The 21,873-nt window shown below is 51.3% G+C and overlaps 1 protein-coding gene across 4 annotated transcripts in view; it reads right to left on the bottom strand.

Moving 5' to 3' along the window:
* The window catches only part of GALNT15 (polypeptide N-acetylgalactosaminyltransferase 15), a 42,724-nt gene extending 23,252 nt beyond the window's left edge, over positions 1-19,472 (bottom strand). For 2 of the 4 annotated variants that reach the window (XM_046001356.1, XM_046001358.1), the window contains exons 1-3: positions 18,348-19,472; positions 4,948-5,114; positions 1,392-1,596 (exon numbers count right to left, since the gene is read on the bottom strand). In XM_046001356.1, coding sequence (XP_045857312.1) covers positions 1,392-1,596; positions 4,948-5,114; positions 18,348-18,874 — 899 coding nt within the window. In that variant the 5' untranslated portion in view covers positions 18,875-19,472. Of the gene's footprint in view, positions 1-1,391; positions 1,597-4,947; positions 5,115-12,545; positions 12,605-18,347 lie in introns of those variants that run through there. The other 2 variants (XM_046001360.1, XM_046001359.1) reach the window with 2 other exon arrangements.
* Positions 19,473-21,873: the final 2,401 nt, after the last annotated feature.

Here is a 21,873-nt window from a genome sequence, read left to right as displayed (position 1 = left end):
CCAAGATGGCAGCGTTTGTCGGGTTTGTGTGTTTGCTTGTCCTCATCCTGGTGCTGGGTTTATACATGTCTCCTTTTCTTCTGAGATAATAGACAGGAGTCGGTGAAAATCTGTATCACAGTACTGGTCAGAACTAATCCTTCCTGATTTCACGTAAACTCTGATTGTTCTTTATTAAAAAGGAATTGTTGGACTATTAACAACTGACATCATACTGCTCGAAACCTCCCTCATGGAGGGGAATATGCTAATTTCTCTACCTCCTCAGCCAGACAGGTCTTTTCTCAGAAGTTGTCAACCCCAACTTCAAAGGAGAGAGTGAACCTTCACCATGGGGAGGTGTGCAAGAATAGAAGTCATAAGGCTTGGTCCTGGCATCAGCCCTATCTGGCTGGCCATCATCAGAAACAATCGTTTGTTGAGCTCCTACTGTGTGATAGGCCTCCACAAACCCCCAGGGGGATGCCTGGGTGGGGGGCCCACGGTTGGCTAGCCACCAGGTTTTGCTTTCCTTACTGAGATATTCAGATTGAGGAACATTGTTGACGGGACATATTTAGGAACTGTATGAGGAGAACAGGGAAGTGGGGAGTGAACGACAGCATGATGGGGGAAGAACAGAGAAATGGTTGGGGCGCCTGGGTGGCTCAGTGGGTTAAAGCCTCTGCCTTCGGCTCAGGTCGTGATCCCGGGGTCCTGGGATCGAGCCCCGCATCAGGCTCTCTGCTCCGCAGGGAGCTGCTTCCTCCTCTCTCTCTGCCTGCCTCTCTGCCTAGTTGTGATTTCTCTCTGTCAAATAAATAAAATATTAAAAAAAGAAAAAGAACAGAGAAATGGTCAAAGAAAAACTTTTTTAAATGTGGGGCTGAGGGGTGTGTCATGACTTCACATTCCTGAGGCCTTGGTTAGAACCTTGGAGACCCCTCATCCCGAAAACCAACGTTGGTTCTTGATGGAAGTTTAGCAATCACAGAGTCTAACATGTTCTGTTTAGGGATAAGTACCTATGAGCAAAATACAAAGATTTTCCCCAGTTTATCTGATAATCCTGATTAAAATTCCTCACTTTTCGACGAAGGGCGCGATCACCGTGGTACGATGTTACCCTACCCAGGAGTGTTTGACAGAAACAGAAGCTGTTTCTCCAGGCCCCTGTTTTGGTCTTTAGAAAACAAGACAGATGGGCTGGAGGACCTCTGACTTCCCTTCCAATGTACCTCCTATGCTTTCGAACTCTAACATCTGAAAAAGACAAAGAAACATGTTGCTCGGGCATGGGGGAGCCTTGGGGACTTGTCCGATGTTGGCTAGATGTTCTGTGAGTGGCGGAGACCGTAGACTCTTTCTCCCAGCCCCACCTCCGCCCCCCCAGAACCCGGGGGCGAAGTTACCTGTCACCAGCTATTCTGCTGAGGAGGGGCTCCAGCCAGCCCGGGTGGCACTCACAGTGGGAATCCATGAAGACCAGCACATCCCCGGTGGCCCTGGTGGCCCCCAGCATCCGGGCCCCGATGGCCCCCAGCCTCCTGTTGCTTCTGAGCAACTTCACTCCCTCCAGCCTGGCCACATACTCGCTGAGAGAAGACTTGAGTTGTCCTGGAATCAACACAGTTGCGGTCAGTGGGGTCACAGATGCCGCAGCCAATGAGAGCGTGATGACTTGTCTCTAGGATCATTGTCAGCCGGTCTCTCTCTCGGGAGCCGTGGTGAGCACCAGGGTCCCAAGACTCAGATACATGACACTGTGGTTGTTGCTAAGGTATAAGTTGCTTCGTTAGTTTGCGGTGGATCCGTACTCTCTCCAGTAAAAGCCAGGAGAGATGGTGTCATAAAACCAGGACAGAGGAGAAATGGCTGACCTTCTCTAAGTGTAACAGGGAGGTTGCGCATAACTGTTGGTGCCTGACTCAGATGGCCTGGGGTCCCTTTTTAGGTTTGGTTTGGTTTGCAGAGTCAGCAACCGTAGGTCTGCTGCTAACTAGTTCGCACCCTTCTCTGGAGACACGCCTTTGGGCAGCAAACTGCCTCTCCAGCGAGCGCCAGTGAGTCCTGCGGAATGCTGCCCCTGGCCCCAGGTGCTGAGGGTTAATGACCAACCAGCGCAAGGCTACCAAAGCCCACTCCCTTGCCTCGAGGCAAGACAGACTCTGAGATGCAGTCGGCACTGCAGAGCTCTCCACGGGATCAGGCTATGGCTGGACTTCATCTGAAACCTCATCTTGGCTCAGCTCCTTCCTCTGTGTCTCCTGCTTCCCCTACCCTCCCACAGGCTTCCCCTTAGAGTCCATCCCCTAAAATTCACAAGCCCATGAATCCCATCTCAGGCTCCACTTCTAAGAAATCTGACCTAAGACAGTGGTCAAGGAAGTCAAAGACAGAGGTCCATCAGGTAGATCATCAGGGGTGCTGGCCAAAGTGGCTTCACTGTAGTGGTACGGGTGGATGGACAATGCAGTGGGTGGAAGAGAAAGTGGGACGTGAGAAACCGAGACCAAGAATCTAGACGTTCTTTTAGGAACCATGATTCTAGAGGAGATAAAGCAAGAGAGAGGCTTATTAGGTTTCGTGTTTAAGATAAGAAAAGCTATGTGTGTGCACCCACATACATGCGTACATCAAGAGCAGCAAGCTAGTGGAGACAGTGGAAATAATGCATTCACCGAGAAGTAGTGTCCTTCATGAAGTCTTGGAAATGGGGCGCCCCTAGTCCACTGAACTGAGATCTCCAGGGCAAGGATTATACCTTCTGCATTTCCAGGGCTCTGATCCCTAGCACAGGGCTGGCCCATGGTAGGCATTCAGTGTATGTGTGTTGAACAGAACTGTGTCAAAGAGCAAGAGTCTCCCTGGTTCTCCAGCCCAGAGGCAGTCTTGATGGGAAAGCACAGAGTCTTGCTACTTTGGTAGCTGGGTCTCCAGGGAGCTGGGGAAAGCTCAGGCAGCCTTATCTGAAGACCCCACCAGACTCCCTGGACAGTTGTCTTCTGAGTAGCATGCAGCTCCTCAGGGAGACCATTCTGTAGAGGAAACTGTCCTGAGCAGTGGACATAAGGATTCCAGTCAATGGCTGTTGGATTTCTTGGTGGTAAAATATTATACCAATTCATCACTTTATAATTATTTTTCTGGATCCCTGTTCAGTAGGGAGTCTGCTTCTCCCTCTCCCTCTACCCCTCCTCCCTGCTCTTGTTTTCATTGTCTCTCTCGCTCAAATAAATAAATAAAATCTTAAAAGAAAAAAAAAAGGTGAGATGATTTAAAATAATAAAATTAAAATAAAATAATAAAGTAAAATAATAAAATAAAAAATAAAATAAAATAATAAAATAAAAAATAAAATAAGAAGAAGATGCCAAGGACATTGGAGGATCCGACTGCCCTGGGGCCCCGCTTCTCCGCTTCTACACACACAAGAAGGGAAGGCTGCCAAAGGACACTGACATAACACAGTTCATCAGCTGATGGGGGAGGAAGCACAGATGTGCTCTTGGGAGGACTCTGGCACAGCCGAGAGTTCAGAGACTGTGGGTACTTCCACCAGCCAGCTGAGCCCAGCCCAGGAACCACTCAGTGATATGGTTGATATCAGTTGATATCAGCCTGATATGCAGCCGAAAGTACCCCAGTAACCTCACGCACTTCCAGAGCCTCTGGCTAGGCCAATTCACTGCCATGCCCGAGCTGGGCAAACTCCCCACATGAGGACCTACAGAAGACCTAACAGAGGCCTGTGGCTACTCAAGCTTGTCTTCTGTCATTCCCCGCAGAAAGGTGTTTTTTGGACCTCAGCAAGTGTTCATATTCCCTGGGAACAGTCTGTTCTCTCTGCAGAGCCAGGGGGGACCTCCACAGGCCATTTGCTTGAGCCAGAAACAAAGCCTGAGGCTCCAGCCGAAGAAGGGCAGTGGTTCTCAAAGTGTCATCCACGGACCAGCATCATGCCTATCACCTGAGACCTTGTTAGAAATGCAAATTCTAGGTCGCCTGGGCAGCTCAGTCGGTTAAGCCTCTGCCTTTGGCTCAGGTCATGATCTCAGGGTCTTGGGATTGAGCCCCACATCGGGCTCTCTGCTTGACAGGGAGTCTGCTTCCCCCCACCCCCCGACTCTGGCTGCCTCTCTGCCTACTTATGATCTCTCCCTCTCTATCAAACAAATAAATAAAATCTTAAAAAAGAAAAAGAAATGCAAATTCACGGGTCCAGTACCAGATCCAGAAACTCTGGGGAGAGCCTAGCAATCAGTGTTTTAACAAGCCTGCCAGGCGATTCTGATGTACATTCAAGGTTGAGAACCACTGACCTAGAACCTTCTTCTGGCTCCGTCTTCTCTGAGTGACTCAGCCATTCAATGGACTGGTCCCTAAGAGTGAGTGTCCCATCAGTTGAAACATTTGAGCAGATTCTGTAAGTCTGGGCTCTGGGCCTGACTGTGCTGCCCTTGGCATGACTCAGTCCTGGTCAATTCTCTTCTCTAGGCCTCAGTTTCCTCGGCTGGAAAATGAATGGATCAGGCTGAACGAGAATGATTTGGGGTCTTATACACGTCAAGTGCTTCACGCAGTGTCTAGGAGGCAGTGGGACCTTAGGAATGGCCACCTGGCTGTGATTCCTGAGTTTCTGGGGAAGAAGCATATTGGACTGTGGGGAGGCTGGGGCTGGGAGAGATCCCGCCGGAACCAGGCTGGAGCGCCCCCTCCTGAGATCCTCGCTGGAACCTCCTTGTCTTGCTTGGCTGCTTTGTCTTCTCTGTCTTCTCCCCTCGACTGCCTTACTGGGTGCCCCTGGGGCTTTTCACTCATGAGTTACTGCACCCAATCATCACCTGGAGATATGCCTCTGGGAACCTTGACTCTACAGGCTCTAAGCCCTAATCTTTGCGTGGAACTCCCTCCCGCCCCTCCCAAGGTCTCAGCCCACCCAAGGAGCCAGGAGGAGCCCATAGCCACCTTGCTGACTGAGGTCGTCCACCAAGATGATCTCCTTCAGAAAGGCCCTGGGCACCGTGTCAAGGATGCTCTGCACAGTCCTCAGGAGGGTGGACCAGGCCTCGTCGTGGAAACAGAGGATGACGCTGGCGGTGGGCAGGCTGTCTCCGGGGTGCTGCTGCAGACATCTGCAGGAAGAGGAGCAGGGAGCCATGGGAAGAGAAGACCAAAAGGAGCACTGGACCTCCTCTAACACACTCCCACGGCCCTGGCTGGGGCTGCTTTAATCAGATAGCTCTCCTGCTCCCAAACTCCATAGCTCTCTGGATTTGCTTGAAATTTCCATGGAACGGGAACCCATCACATCCTCACAGTAACGCTGTCTGCTGTCTCCCAATCCTCAAATCCCAGGAGCAATGTCTAATCCACGCCTCTCTCATAGCAGTTGAGACGTACTGGCACTCTTCCCTGCAAACGACTGTTCTAACCTATAAAATGGGAATGAATGACATCACCAACCTCATAGAGCCTAGAGAGGATGAGGTTCATAGTGAGTGTCCTGTGAGCACGCCTTGTCCTTTGTTTAAGGGCAGAAACACAGTCTTCTTTATTTTTGTATCTGTATAATCTAGCGCAGCACCGGGCACATCATAAATGGTCAGCATTGTTAGTGTTCTTGAAGAAGGGAAGGAGGGAACATTTGTGAGTGCCAGCGATATGCCAGGTACTGTGCTAGGTCCTCTACACATATTACTGCTTGTTTACACCTTAAATAAGTCTTGGGTTTGGGCTCTTACCCCCATTTTGTGGATAAGGAAACTGAGCCTCGGAAAGTGGTCAAGCCTTATCAAAACTCCCAGTACTGGTAAGTAGCAGAGCTTTGAGCTCCTGGGCCATTTCCCCTCTGGGGGTCTGCGGCTGGAGAGGTAGGAGTGGGAGCTACCACCTTTGCGAGGATCCTGCCCTGTTCCCTCTTTCCTTTGCAGATGAGTAAGAAACTCTGTATTTGCATTGCATCGGGGGAGAGTTCTGAGTGAGACCACAGTGGAAGGACTTACAACAACGGGATGCTGGCAGCAGGGTGTGGCTCACAATTGTTCGCAAAAGGCACTTTTTTCCCAAGGTAGCTTCTAAATGTCCCTCCCTATTTGCATTTGAGTAGGGGTTCTCTCAAGGACCTCAAACTCCAATACCTAAAGGCAATCGTGACGGTCGGAACTGTCTGCCCACCCCGGGACTGAGGCTGGCCCAGCCGGAGGGAAAGGCACTGCCGGGTTCCGTCCTAACCAAGGCTGAGTCTCTTACTGTGCAGGACACCTGTGTGACTCCAGGCAAAAATCCTACATTAGGGGGTGGAGGAGGGATACAAGGTAAGTGCTTTAAGGTAACAGTAAAACAGAAATCCTAGATTTAAAAAAACAAAAACCAAAAACCAAAACCAAGCATATGAACATCTCACAAACCAGCCGTCAATTATTTTATCAGTTAATATATTAATGCACTATAATGCACTATTTCTTTCCATAAAGGACTTGAAGTCATTCCCAAGGACTATGCACAATAAAATAATAGTAATAGAAAAGTAAGGATGGGGGCACCCGAGAGGCTCAGTTAGTTAAGCCTCTGCCTTCGGCTCAGGTCATGATCCCAGGGTCCTGGGATCGAGCCCCACATGGGGCTCCTTGCTCAGAAGGAAGCCTTCCTCTCCTTCTGCCTGCCTGCCTACCGTTCCCCTTGCTTGTGCTCTCTCTCTCTCACTATCTCTCTGTCGTGTCAAATCAATAAAATCTTAAAAAAAAAAAAAAGTAAGGATGAAAAGTCAGGAGGATGGGAATATAAGTAAGAATAGAAAGTCAAGAGGTGCCTGGGTAGCTCGGTCAATTGAGAGGCTGACTCTTGATTTTGGCTCAGGTCATGATCTCAGGGTGGTGAGTTCGAGCCCTGCGCGTGGTTCTGAGCTCAACGAGGAGTCTGCTTGAGATTCTCTCCCTCTCCCTTTGCCCCTCCCCATGCCAGTGCCCCCTCTCTCTCAAATGAATAAATAAGTCTTGAAAAAGAAAGAATAGAAAGTCAACATTTAGAGAAAGAACATAAACAGATAGGCCATAAGGGCCTTGGAGTTTCCAGAATGAATTTTAAGTTAGAGCTTCCTGTTAGCCAAAAGAAAATGGGAGGTTTGTTCTGTATGAGAATTGTCACCATCAGAGAAGCTATATCCTAGAATCTTTAGGGAAAGTGATGCTCTTTCTAGGAATTTTTTTTTTTTTTTTACAATTTAGAACTTTTATTTTGAAATAGTTTAAGACTTGCAAGAAGTTGCAAAAATAGTCCAGAGAGTTCCCGTGTTATCTTCAGGCAGCTTTGCGCAGGGACGATAGATTGCATAACCATCCCCTACGAGCAGACTCGGGACTCTAACGCAGTTCAAGTACTATCAGCTCAAGTACAGGCTTTATTCAAACTTTGCCAGTTTTCACATCTCACACTAGTTTTTAAGAGAAATTCCTGCAGACTTTAGAAGAAATCCCTAAATGGGTGACTGTCCTTAGAAGAATCCCTAAGAAGAATGAAATCATGAATTTTATGTGCACTTTTCCAGGCTGCTTTCAGGGCTGCTCACATAACATGTCCAAAGTGGAACCCCAACCTGCCCTGTAAGGTTTGGGGGGGGATAACAGAGGCCCCAGGGCTCTGAGGCTCTGAGGAGGGATTCCACCCCTAGGGCCCCTCTCCGCTCTCGCCCTCCTCTCTCCTCAAGCCCTGGTGGGCTTTGCTCCCCCACCTCACCTGACTTCGAGAATTTCCACTCTGCACTCAGGATTGCTCTAGACCTGCTCACAAACAGGTTCAAAATTTCCTTCGTGTCCTAATTCCTTTGAGGTTGGGAGAGTAGTAAAATCCAAGTGTCTAGGATTGGGGCCTCCAGTGGCTGTGAGAAGAAATCATGCCTCAGTAAATTCAATGGGTACAAATGAAACCAAAAACATTACTGGGCAGTGGCTCAGGGGCTGGCTGTTTTCCAACTCAGGAGAGATGCATGGGGACAGGGAGGCCTGCATATGGCATTCTCGTGGCTGCAGTTTTATAAGGACTGAATCTGTCACCTGAGGGCAGAACACAGCCATGCCTTCCAAAAGGACAGGTCTTTTTGCACCCTGAGTCCATAGAATTCGAGCACCGGACAAAGCACAAGTGTGTGTGTGTGTGTGTGTGTGTGTGAGCGTGTGCACACTTGTATGTGCTTGCGTTTGTGCATGTGTGTCTTAAGAAAAGGTTAAAGAGGGACGCCTGGGTGGCTCAGTTGGTTAAGCATCTGCCTTCGGCTCAGGTCATGATCCCAGCATCCTGGGATCGAGTCCTGCATCGGGCTCCATGCTCGGCGGGGAGCCTGCTTCTGTCTCTGCCTGCCACTCTGTCTGCCTGTGCTCACTCTCTCTCTCTCTCTCTCTGACAAATAAATAAATAAAAATCTTAAAAAAAAAAAAAAGAAAAGGTTAAAGAGCTTAGACTTCAGAATCAAATTTAGATTTCAATCTTCACCCTGTTTCCTAACCCTTTGGGTAATATACTCAATATTTACAAGCCTTAGTTTCCTCATCTGAACACTGAATAATATTTAACCCTGGGCCTGTTGTGAGAACGGAAGAGTAATTATAGGCATTCCACACACAGTGGCCCTTTTATAGCTATCTTTGGAAAAATGTACTTCACATGTGTATTGTATTTATGCTTATCTTTGTAAAATATAATGATCTCTAAACAACCACTCTACAGGATAGTGTGAAGGGCTGCCTGAATTCCTTTCGGAAGTTGTCTCCTCATGAGCAATAAGGATCATGATATCTATGGTGTTTCCTTTTCAGTCTGGCTGCCAGGAAGCTCAGAGTAAGGAACCAGGATATTTAGTCATTGAGAGGGTTCTATGGATTGCCTACCTTCGTCCTAATTTTCTCTTTGATCCTGACATTCCCTCTTTCCATCCAGTCATTTAACAGATTATTTCCCGACAACCTGAAGTCTGTGAGAACTGAAAGATGAATTAAACAGATAAGATCCTTAAGGCAGAATCTGTGGTGCCCCGCCCATAGCCCCTTCGGCTGTACCCTTAAAGTACACCACACCATGCCTTCCAACTGCCTGAGGGCTTTCTCTGCCTGCTAGAGATGCTCTCCCCATGCTGATCTGAAGAGCTGCCCTCTCCTGGGAGCTGCCCTCAGCCTGTGGCTAAAAGGAGCTGACGTATTAGTACCCTGACCCTAAGGAGGTCAAACATGGATAGGCTGTTCCACAGCCCCTCCCAAATTCCCCAGCAGGCTGAGCCCTAGTTGCCCACTGAGGTAACTGCCTTGAGAACACGCCTTTCATCGGTCTATTTTCTGCTCCACATTCCCAGTCCCTTACCAGGGTTCCCTGGCATCGAGCGCAAAATGAATCCTTGTCTCAGGCTCTGCTTTGGAGGAACCCAAACTAAGACAGTCTCTGAGGTCATGGAGTTTATATCCTGTGAAGCTGATAACCAAATAATTACTTAACAGCCACACCAAGTGCTCCAAGGAGACCCTCAGGGAGCCAGCAAGCTGGGCAGTGGTATGGAAGCCAGCACCAGAAGGGTGGCCAGGATACCATTGAAGGAAGGGGTTTGGGTAGGGAACAGGGTTCCTGGCAGATGTCACAGCCTCTGCTAAGGCCTGCAGGTGAAAAGGAGCTTGGGCAAACAAGAGCTGAAGGGGAGGTATTCCAAATTGATTTCCCCTTATCTTGACTAACATTATATGAATAGCAATTTTCTATTTTATGATGTATTTTTAAATTGTCTGAGGGAATAAAGTAGGTAGATAAGCAAACAAGCAAGCAAAAGGGCTCCAGGCAAGTCACTCCCCCTCTGCATGTTTCTGGTTCTTTCTGTCAAATGGGGGTGCACGTTCTTCCTGCTCTACCCCTGCCATGGCTTCGCGGGGTGGGGGGATTGGTGAGGTGGTGCCTAGAAACTGGTTTTGAGCATTGCAAAGTGGTCACCAAATGGGGCAGGTGGCTGTGAAGAGGATCCCTGAAGAAATGCTTGTTCTCCTTCTTTCCTAATGCAGTTACTTTCCTTGTCCTTCAACCACAGAGCTGGTGGATATTTTGCTTGCTCAGTGAGTACATTTCCACAGGCTCACCCTGCCCTCGTTTGTCCGCCTTTCCGAGCGGCAGCAGCAGGGGAGGAAAGACCAAGCAAGGGCTTCGGAATCAATCAACTTGGCTTTGACTCCTGGTTCCATTTACATCCCCTAATTACCCAACGCAGGGAGGCTGAAGCGTTCCTATAGCCCAAGGGTGCGGCCGGGATTAGAGGACTCCTCCAGGCCCAAGAGGGTTGCTAAATAAATGTTAGCTTCATATCTTCACGCTCTGAGATCAGAGGAGCCCAAGGTCCGTGTTTACACACAGATGCACGCCCTCGCCGCGTGCAGCTCCAGGATCCCCTGTGAACTCAGAAAATGCATTTGGACGATGACTCTGAGAAGGATGAGTCACAGCTTTGCGCCAGATGGCCTGGCTAGGCCACCAGCACCACCCCCACCCTTTCCGTGCCTGGCCAGCGTAGAAAGGATTCTGCTGGGTTTTCTGTTTGGGGGTTACTGACCTCCAGCTTCCACCAAATCGGCGGAGGTCCCCCACTCAGATGAGTTTCCGTATCGCTGCCTGGAGCCCACCGATGCAACAATCTGGGTCCTCATCTGCCTTGGGTTTAGGGCTGGCTCTTGCTCACCTTCTCACCTTTCACAGTCGCTGAATAAATATTTGTTCAGTGAATGAAGGTGTGGGCGCTGCTCTTATTGGCAAGGAGTATGTAGACTGGTGATCTATAGAAACAGGTGGGTTAAGGCCACTGAGTCAGTGTCCTACGTTCTGCTAAAATCCCAGTGCTCAGCCCGTTTTGTCTGTAATTGGTGGGGTTTATCTTGGGAATACCAATTTCCAGGCCAGGCCTGGATTGATAGAAGGGCTGGGACGCAGCCTGGGAGTGATCCGTTGAGAGATGGACGATTTCCTACAAATGAGAGAGGTGTATGGGACAGGCTGGAGCCTAGAGCTGAGCCTGAGGCTGCCCCCCCCCCATCATTCCCCCGAGTTGGAGAAAAGTCACACAAGAAGCACCTAGTCCCTTTCTCTTCATGCGGCCCTCAGAAGCCTCACAGCCTCCTTCTGAGGGGCTCCAGGTAGCCTTGACTCTACTCTGATTCTGCTCCCCGGACCTGGACTAAAGATGGGCACGGCCACTGACCAGGGCCCATAAGGCATCCTGGGGCAATTGTCCCCCTGACAGGCATAGCCTTTCCCAAGTCATGGCCAAGGGAACTTTCCAGCCCCTCTATCTCAAGGAGTTTGATATTCGAACATACAAAGAGGGTCAGCAGTTGGTAGCAGGTCATAGAACAGGCAGTAAGCCAAAGACGGGCAGCAGAAGCCGAGAGGTTGCTCAGGACCTCTCAGATGTCAACGCCCACCTGTCGTCCCCTTCCCTGTCCCCATCACCATCCATAAACGCAGATTTGGATCCCTGAGGCTGCCCCTCAGGTGGTTCTGATGCTGCTGGCCTGTGGACAGGAGCCTGAGCACAGGACAGTGGTTGTTAGTGGCAAGACATTAGCAGGCGAGTAGCCAGGAAGACAACCAGCACACTCTGGGGACACCAGCTGCTGGAGGACATCAGGAAGGCCCAGCCCCAGAGGGGCTCTGGCTTGTGAGCCTCTTGCCTGTCCTCCTGTCCTCCTCCTGCACACCCGGCCCTCCTCCCTGGGCAGTCCCAGCTCCTCACACCCTGTGCAGACAGCTGTGAGCCCACCACCAGCAGCAACACCAGGGTCTCTGCTCCCGCGCACCGCAAAGGGCAGCTGCACACTAGCTTCAGTTAGGAGAGTCCCAGCACGCTGTATTTCACAGGCTGGTCTGGGGCGGGGCCTGGGCGCGATGAGCTGTGAAACTCTCCAGTTGATTCTAAGGCGCAGGCAAGGCTGTGAACCGCTGGCCTCACCAGAGTTTCTGAAACTCGGACATGAATATCAATCCGCTAGGGATCTCATTAACAACAGAGATTTTCATCTGGTAGGAGTGGGGCCTGAAATTCTGCATTTTCAATGCTGCAGGCCTGAGGACCACACTTGCAGGGGAAATAGCAGTTTTCCTAAGAATTAAAAAAGATGAGAGAGGAACCACCTCCGATCTAATCCCCCAGCCTAACCCGAAGCACAAAGCCAGACTGCTGCATGGACTCCCGTGAACACATTTGATAGCAGAAAGTTATCTTCAGCCTGTCTATAGCATAAGCCCACTAAAGGGTGACAGATCCAGAATGGAAATTGAGGGGCAGGGCGGGGAGGCACCGCTCCCAGCTGTGGCTGCCCTGGGCTTGAGGGCAGAAAGCTTGGTACATGTGTATGCCCTCTGGACTCCATTGGCCAGGGCCCAGAACCAGCACTCCTACTGTCCACACTGGGTTGTCTTCCCTCCCTTCCAGGTTGGGAAGGCGGGTAAGCTGAGCTCCAGCCCAAGGTGACTGCCCCAGCCTGCTCCTTCTGCTCTCGCCTAGCAGCCCCCACCCTGGGGTCGTGCCCACCCCACTCACTCAGACTTACTGATGCCTGCCAACTGTCTTCTCTCTCTTTGGCCATCCGGGTGTCAGAGCCAACATCCTGGCGTGAATCTCGCTGCCGGCCGGGAACGGTTGGCAGGAAGGTAGACGGCAATACCACCCTCTCCTTGATAACAAAGCTGCTGCCAAAGCAGCCTCTGGGCAGGAGGGAAGGAACAAAGGACAGGATACCCCTGCCAGGGTCTCCCCACTGGCTGTGGATCTGGGGCCTTGGAGCCCTGGTCCTTGGCCCTGGTTGTGCAGCAGAGTCACCTGGGAAGGGCCAGGGCTCTCTCTAGACCAACTAAGTCAGAATCCCTGAGAGCAGGCCCCAGTATGAGTAGTTTTTAACACTTACCAGCTAATTCCACCATGCCACCAAGTTGGTGATGATTTAGTAGCCCATGGGGTAGAAAATAACTCTTCGATCAGAGATAGGACAGTGACATGCTGTCCACAGCTGCCTGCTCTTACTCCATCTCTCAATTCATTCTCAGGTCCTACACTCAACAATAGGATAAGGAGGGCGCCTGGGAGGCTCAGTCGTTGGGTGTCTGCCTTTGCCTCAGGTCATGATCTCAGGGTCCTGGGATTGAGTCCCGTATCAGGCTCCCTGTTCAGTGGGGAGCCTGCTTCTCCCTCGCCCACTCCCCCTGCTTGTGCTCCCTCTCTCGCTGTCTCTCTCTCTCTCTCTGTGTCAAATAAATAAATAAAATCTTTAAAAAAAATATGATAAGGACACCTTTTGTTTGGACTTGAATACCGAGGGGGGAATCAACACACATTTAATCTCATTTACCCCACAGCCCACAGGATGGTGTTATTTTAGCTACATTTTAGAGGAAACTGTGGCAGGGAGAAGTTGAGTGACCACACAGTCCCACAGGAAGAGCTGGAGCCGGAATTCAGCCCCAGGTCCGCTGTTCTTTAGGCGTATGAGTTAGTCACAGTTGTGGGGATATAAACCAGGGAGACATGGGCCAAACTAGGAATGCAAGTTCCAAATTGATACAAGTAGTTAGCGCACAGCCAGGTAGGGCTGAGCTGACATTTATAGTTAAGTACAGAACTCTGGGTCATCAAAGGGACTATGTTCTCTGCTTCTCCTTTCTATTTTCCAATCCCAGTACCACCTTCTCCACAGAAGCTTCCAGAATTCTACTCCCTCTCCATTCACTGTCCAAATCAGCTGTTCCCTGAACGAACATCAGCTTTTAAAAATTCGGATCACTGCACTCCAACTCAGAACTGTGGAGTCTCCAGCAAAGAGGTCTGAAAATCTATATTTTTAACAAGCCGTATGGGGAATCTGACAAGTACATACTTTGGTGACCCAACAGCCCCTTGCTGCTCAAAAATATGTTCTGTAGACCAGCAGCCCCAGTCCCAGCTAGGAGCTTGATGGAAGTGTCGCATCTGGGGCCAAACCCCTGGCCTACTACACTAGACTGTGCATTCTAACCAGAGGCCCGGGGGGCGAGGTTACATACACTTTAAAGTTTGAGAAGCGCGGCTCCGTCTAACCTGTTGGGTCTAGAGCGTCTGCAGATCAGCAGTTTGAGCATCACCCAGGAAACGGGTAGAAACCAAAGGTTTCCAACCAAGGTTGGGCCCCGACCTTGACCTACTGAGTGGGGCGCTGCAGGAGGGGAGGCCAGGAATTTGCATTTCAGCAAGACCTCTAGGTGATCCCAAATGCACTCAGCTTTGGGGGCCACTGCCTGGACCAGGAGATCCCAAAGCCCTTTCTCAGTCAGGAGCCTCTTTGATCCTGGCCATTGGTTGCCCTACGCCGGATGCCAGGATGATCCAAGGAGAGCTGGGCCTGGCGGAGCCTTGAAAGCTGTTCTGCCACACAAGACTGAATGGGCAAGGCCTCTTCCTCCCCGGCCCCCTCTTTGATAGCAGCTTTGAAGGACTGAGTCTGCCCTGGTCTTCGGTGGGGCTCTTCACTTCATCCATGTATTCATTCACTTCTAGTTCCCCCCCCCCCACCGCCCCCAGGTCCCTGCCCTCCCCAGAGCACGGCCAGTCCCTGGAGCTTCATCCGTTCTTCTAAAGAACGCACTGGTCAGTGTGCCCAGAGCTCACATTCCCCCAGTGATGTCATGCTACGGACCTCTTTTCTGCATCTCATTTGCTTCGTTCCGCGTGGTGCTCAAAGTGCTCCCCCCATCAGTATTGTGCACCGAGTCTGTGCCTTCTATCTCCCCCGGAGTGCCTCTGGGATGCACCCAGCTCCCCCAGCGCCCTCTGATCACGTGCTCAGGTGGCTTCCCAGTCCTCAGTGCCACCAACGATGCTGTGACAGACACCCTCCTTCCTGTCGCCCTGTGGACCCGTGTGAGTTCTCCCTCATTTACAGGTGGAGAAACTTGAAATGCTTCCAGCCCAAGTGACTTGCCCAGAGGGTATGATGTGGTGGATAAGAACAGGGCTTTGGTGCCAGACACACCTGGTCAGATAACCTGGCCTCCGTCCCTTCACCCTTCTGTGCCTCGGTTTTCATATCTCTAAAATGGAAATGATAAAGTAACTAAGTTCTGGGTTCGTTATGAAGATTAAATAAATGAAAACCACTTAATAGCATCCCCAGCACACAGGAAGTGCTCAGATAAATGTTCACTGTAATTTGGCCTTTCTTTCCAGAGCCTGCCTTTTGACCTTTTATACTGATTTTTGCCCCCCTGTTTTGGTCTTGTGTTATTATTGACTTCCTTGCATACTGCTTTTCAACGTGACCTTCAGCAGTGACCCTAGAGGTCCTCAGATAAAGCCTGTGGCTTTGGGGGGGAATGAACAAAGGCCAGGACTGGCTTGGAGATTTTGGTGCATGAATCGGGGCCAGCAGGACTTGTCTGGGTTAGGCCAGGCTTGCAGGCAGCCCAGGGATGGGTGGTGCTCAGTACACTACAGCCGAAGCTAGAGGCACAGGATTTCCAGAGTTCTCCTTGGCCTGGTGGAAAAGCAGTGCAGGACTCACACGGGGTAGGACCTTCATACACGACTGGTTTTTTATGAGCTGGATTTGGGCCTGGTTTTGTACTGGGGAGAGGTGGAGGGTCCCGTCCCCCTGGTTGCCTCACTTTGCAGAGAATCCCTTGTGGGTCCTGAGAGGAGGAGGAGACAGCAGCACCTGAGGGGCAGAGGGGAGAGGAGAGAGGCTGGGGGCCAAGGCCCCCGGCCGCACAGACTGCAGAGGGGGAGCTGGGCCAGCAGAGGGCGCCACACACCTCCACACGGAGCTGATGGCGGGCCTGGGAGAACCAAGACAAACCGGGGGAGGGGGTTTGCCTTGGACTGCAGGGTTTCCCAGTCTGGAAAGTCCCAGACAAACTGAGACCAGTGGGTCACGCTGGCTTGAAGAGGCGCCCACTGAAGAGCCTCCCACACACGCGCGACAGTGAACATTGCACACGTGACACAAACCGTACCCGCACTCATACCACACATGGAACAACACACGCATGCTCTTCGCATTCCAAGCACAGCACGCGCAACACACTTGCACACACACGTGCAACTTGCCGGACACACTCACAACATGTATGCAACACGTTCAGTGCACACATGCACGTGCAAACTTGCAAAATAAGCAGTCTCTCATAACAGACAAGTGTACACCCCACACCCACACACTCGCCACCTACAGGTGCACAACACACCCTCTGCAAAATTCACCCAGACTCGCACCACACACACACACACAATACTCATGCACTTCACACCACACGACTAGTACATAACGCACATACACATGTACAACTCAGAGAACAGGTTGATACCACACGTGGGCAACACATGCAACCCGCACACCCACACAAGCACATCTGCACACGTAACGCAGTCACCACACAGTGTCCATGCATGCGTGTGCTACAAACACACACACAAAACCCCAGTCACAACACATACCTGCATAATGCATGTCTCACTATGTGCAAAACACACATAATCACAAATGTACCATATATGCCCCTTCGTTTATCAACACGCACACACATAAGAACATGGACACGTGCATGTGTGACTCCACACCGCACAACTCATACCTGTGCACAGCACAGCACGACACACGCAGGATATGTATATATGTCCAACAAAACAGACATGCAATGTGCTTACTACACGAAACACACGCATGCACAAACACACATATACAAGGCACCCACAGATACGGGTATGCACAGCGCATTTCCATAAAGTCCACACACACACACACACACACAAACCTGTGGGTAGCCAGAGACCTTGTTGTTTAAGGCAATGTTTCTTACTGGCAAGATGAAGACACTCCTTGCGCTATGCCAAAGCAAAAACATATGCAAAGAATTTGAAAACTATATATTCATTCATTCAGCCCTCACTTCTCTCTGTCTGCAAGGCAGGGACCCAAGCACTGAGCAAACATCGGGGACCACTTAGTTTTGGTTGTAGTGAGTGTGATGAATTCAAACTTCTGAGAGCATAAAATCGCACCGGGGTGGGCCTGGCTGGTCCTGGAAGTTTCCTGAAAAGAGCTTTTTAGGCCAAGACCTGAAGCTGGAGCAGCAGGGTTGGGATGGGTAAGATGAGTGAGGCAGCCACACGCCAAAGTAAGGAGCCACTGTCTCATGCATGGACCTGTATTTGCATGCCCCCAGGGTGATGCTGGTCAGTCAGGCTGCCAGAAACCCCCCCACCCCCACCACCCACCACCCACCGCCCACCCCTGGGCTCAGAGGAGCACGTCCCCTCACTCTTGACTGCAACTCTACGTGGACCTGTCCACCCAGCGAGGGTCAGAACTTGTGTTTGCTTGGTGGGAAACTCTTTGGGCTCTAGGAAGTGCAGTGGCTTCTAGGGAAGGAACTTCCCAGAGCTAACCAGCCACCTTGGCCTTGGCTGCTGGACCAGAGCCCTCCCCTGCAGCCGGCCATGGTGATGGTGGGGAAGGACAGGGGATGCACAAGGCAAGCTCAGCATCTCCCTGGGTCCAGCCCGCATGTTGTCACACTTCCCAGCTTGTCTCCTAGGGTGCGGTCAGGCTAGGTTGCCAGGCTAGGCTGCCGCAGCACAGCCCCTGAGGACTGGGACTGTGTCCCGAGTCTAGTAAACAAAGGAGGGTGACATGGGGTGGCAGTCCAAGGAGACTGGAGCTTCTTGGATTCCAGTCTCTGCTTTGGTACCTGCTGGCTGTGTGACTGTGGGCAAGTTACTTGACTTATCTGTGCCTTGTTTTCATACCTATAAAATCAGCCTAAAGGTAATCCTCTCACTCATTGACAGAGTTGTAAGGACTAATATATGAACAGCTCTTAAATTAAAATCAGGCACCTGGCAGGAGTCACAGAAATGTTAGGTTCAATTGTTATTTTGACCCAAAAGGAAAGCAAACAATAGCAACAACCATAATATCCAAATGCACGGAGGCAGAGTGTTAGAGGTGGAAAGTGGGTGGGAGAACGTCTGCCCCACGCTCACTCTGTGTTGAATGGATAAAGCTGTTTGACCCGATAATCCCGAGACAGAAGGACTAGCACAGGAGTGGGGAAGAGCAGTAAGAGCTCTTCCTTTCACCCCTGGAGGGCTGGTGAAATCACCGGACCTACCCAGAGTTTCTCACTCCCTTCATCTGCGATGTGGTCTGAGACCGCCCATTACTAACAAGTCCCCAGGTGATGCTTCTGCCACCCGGTCCCGGGACCACATCTTGGGAATTACTGCCCTAAGGACAGTGGAGGCAGAATGGAGAACGTTGGAGTCCCTTGAGTCTGCAGATCAGGCCTCCGGAGCTGGGGGAAGGGAAAGCCAGGGCCTTACTTACAGTGGATGCCGTACCTCAGGCAGCGCCCTCTGCAGGGGGATGCGAGCACTGAACGCCTCCTCCAGGCTGCGTGCGGTCAGCTCGTCTTCAGATGCTGCCCCATCTTCCTCCTCCGCCGCCCAGTCCCTCTCTGGGGCCTCTTCATCCTGCCTTCTGCTTGGCTGTTTGATGAGCCGGTAGCTGCCACCTCTCCTGCTCTGGGTCTTGTTCCTTCTGGCCCTGGGTGAGGCCACGGCCACCAGGAGCTGATCCTCCCGCAGAGAGATAAAGGGGGGCAGGCCCTCCAGGGGGCTGTACTCTTGGCCCTCATCCTCGGCCTCCAGCACCCATTCCTGGGATTCCCCGAAGTCCAGGCGATACCCAGCATCTGGGCTGCGCTGGGTGGCCTGGGCTGTGACCGCAGGGTGTGGGGCGTGCGGGGGAGGGAGCAGCACGGCCACCATCAGCAGCACGCACCCCAGCATCAGCAAGAGCAGCAGGAATGACAGTCTGCACGGTCCATGCCGGCATCGCTTCCTTAGGAGCATGTTGCTGGAACTTGCCCAGTGCAACAGGTCATATTCAAGTTCGCGTCCTCTCCAGCTCCAGGTTCCTTCAGGCTTGCAGGAGAACCTGGCTTCCTAGTTCCACCTGGAAGTTTTTCGCTGGTCACTTAACCTGCTCCTTTTTTTCCATCTGACATTTGCCAACAGCATGTGCAGGACTGACTTGTCCTCACAATCAGAAAGCCACGGGACCCAGGTCCCACACTGGTTCCTCCCTCTCTGAGTGGATTTCTGTAATTGCCTTCTGAAAGCCCATTCACGGGGTCTTCAAATGGAATCGTTTTGCCCCTTTTACCCTCTTTATCTCCTTGGGGGAAAAAATTATTCCATTCTGCTCAGGTGTTTGGTCTCAGGTGTTTCGTCTCCCCCCCACCCCCTGCCCTTGCATGAATGGTCAGGTTGCTATGCGATGTCTTGAGGGGAGCTGGTGGGTCCTCAGTCCAGCAGAGCTGACAGTCGTCCTCCTTTGGACACTTCAAGTCAGGTCAGATCAACAGATGTGAAGCCGCAGGCAGTGCCTGATTTCCTTTCACACATAGCTCCGAGCTCAGCTGAGAGCCCTCTGCCAGACACATCGGGAGCCAAGCGTGAGCCTCGCTCCTGGTCCTAATGCCCTCACTGTTCCCAGGCTTTGCACAATCCCACAGAACACAACTCTGGGGCAAAATAAACACCGTCACCGCCAGGACCAAACCCAAACAGGAACGCCCCAGGAGTTGCAATTTGAATCTTGTCGATAGGAAGACTTTTTTCCCCACCCACAGGGGCCGTCAAGAGTGTTCCCTCCTGATTTCAGGAAGGCTGTAACCTGGGGCATAGATTCAAACAGCTAGCTGTCTGTTTGCACCCACAGTGCAATCCACAAGGGGTCTGGGAAGTTAGGCTGGACTCTCCCTCCTTCTTGAGGATCACTGTCCTCATCCTTCTGAGAATGAGGGAAGCTGGGGGGAGATGCTCTTACACTTAAGTCCCTCCTGCCCACAAGAGCATCTGAATGCCTCCTATACAGGGTCACTACGGGGGGAAATCAGGGAAGGAGTGGTGTGTTCTTCAGTTATAAAACCTTCATTCAACCAACTGATTTTAATGAGCACCTACTATGTGCCAAAACTATTCTGGGACTGGGAGTGCAGCAGTGAATAAAACACCAAAATTGGTCTTTTGGACTGCAGTTTACATTCTAGCGGGACAGACAGACAGATAATTAATTGAAAAATGCAGTGGGCCAGGTGCTGGTAAGGGCTCAGGAGAAAAATAAAACAGGGCAAGGGGCTGGGGAGCATGCACTGGGGGTTGACAACAGACACCGAGTGGTGAGAGAAGATTTCACAGAGGAGTTCACTTCCGCGGAAGGAGGAGGCCAGGCAGCAATGTGGGGACGAGCATCGGGGGGCAGGGGATAGCAGAGACAAATGTCCCACAGCGAGCATGTGCTGGGCCTTTCCAGGAGCAGCAGAGAACCTGTGTGGCAGGAACGGAGTGAGGAGGGCAGGGTGTGGTGGAAAACAGGATGAGAATGGTAAGGGGGTTAAGAGGTGAGAGGGGGTCATGGAGGGCCTCGGAGGGTATTGTAGGGATTTGGGCTTGTCCTCTTTCCTCTGAGTGAGATGGGAGCCCTTGGAGTGTTGTGAGTGGAGGACAGCCACAACTGACTTAGATTTGAACAAGATCACTCTGGCTGCCGTGTCGGGATCACACTGGGGGAGCAGAAGGGAGGAGCAGGGAGACCAACTCAGGTGCTTTTGCAGCGAGAAATAATGAAGGCATGGACCAAAGTGGAGGTGGCGAGGAGCAGTCAGCTTCTGGACATATGCTACCCAGTGTAAAGAGAAAGAAGAGTCCAGGATGATTTCAAATTTTGGGTCTGGTGGTTGGAAGAACAAAGTTGCCATTACCCAAGAAGGAGAAGGGCGGGAGTTGGTAGAAGGAGATGTAGGACAGCGGCTGGCTGGGCCATGTGAAGTTCCAGATGTCGTGTAGGTAGTTAAGGGGAGGTGACTGGTCGGCAGCAGGATATGCAATAGCTGGGGGCCGGGGGAGAGGTCTGGCCTGCCGACGGTAAAGCCGCACAGGGACGGTGTCTGAAGCCATGAGATTCGAGGGGGTGATGTAGATGGGAGAGAGGAGGGGATCTAGCATGCTCAGAGTTCCTGGGCTTCTGGCTGGCATAGCCGATTAAGGGTGACCAACCACCATGGAGAGGTACATTTCTTCTCCTTGCTGCAGAACTGCTAGGCTGCCCGGTAACCAGGAGTGGGGTGTGGGGGTGGGGAGGACTGCAAATGGGGAATTCCTGAAATGAATTACTCATTGTTTCTACTTTGATTTTGATCTTAGAATGTGAACTTAAACATCTCATGGAAAAAAATGTTTTTCCTTTTGATTCAGTTGCTTCTTCCAGAGCTCGAGCGCAGTGTGTGTGTGTGTGTGTGTGTGTGTGTGTGTGTGTGAGCATTTTCCCTGAACATTCAGAGTCAGAGGCAACATAGTGAGTTATACCTGACTGCTCTTCACAGCCCAATGTAGTGTCCCGATGGACAGCAGTTAGGATTGCTGGATTGGAACATATCTTCCCAATCCCACATCAGGGTGGAGTGGGGTGGGAGTTTCAAGAGGCAGGCACTCTGGGAGATGTCATTTAGAATTTCTGGGACATTTCGAGGTTAACCAGGATGATTGCAGGAGACTTCCAGAGAACAAGCCTTAGGGCATAACACCCTCCCTGACCCTCTCCAGAAACACTGGTTTCAAACTCACCAGCCAACCTTCCCCCACCCCTGCCCAGGGCCTTTACCTGACTGACCATTTGCTTGACTTTTCCTTCCCCAGAAAGCCACCCAGAAGGCTCACTTACTTGCTTTCATGTTTCTTCCAATATTACCTATTCAAGCGAGGTGTCCCCTGACCCACCTTTCCACACTAGAAGCCCCTCCATCTACGTGTGGTGTTCTGTCCTCTTGCCTCGCTTTCTCTGAGGCTCT

This window comes from Meles meles, chromosome 4 (genome assembly GCF_922984935.1).
Source record: "Meles meles chromosome 4, mMelMel3.1 paternal haplotype, whole genome shotgun sequence".
Lineage (NCBI taxonomy): Eukaryota > Metazoa > Chordata > Mammalia > Carnivora > Mustelidae > Meles > Meles meles.
Note: the sequence above shows the minus strand (reverse complement) of the source record. Positions and strands in the feature narration are given on the sequence as shown.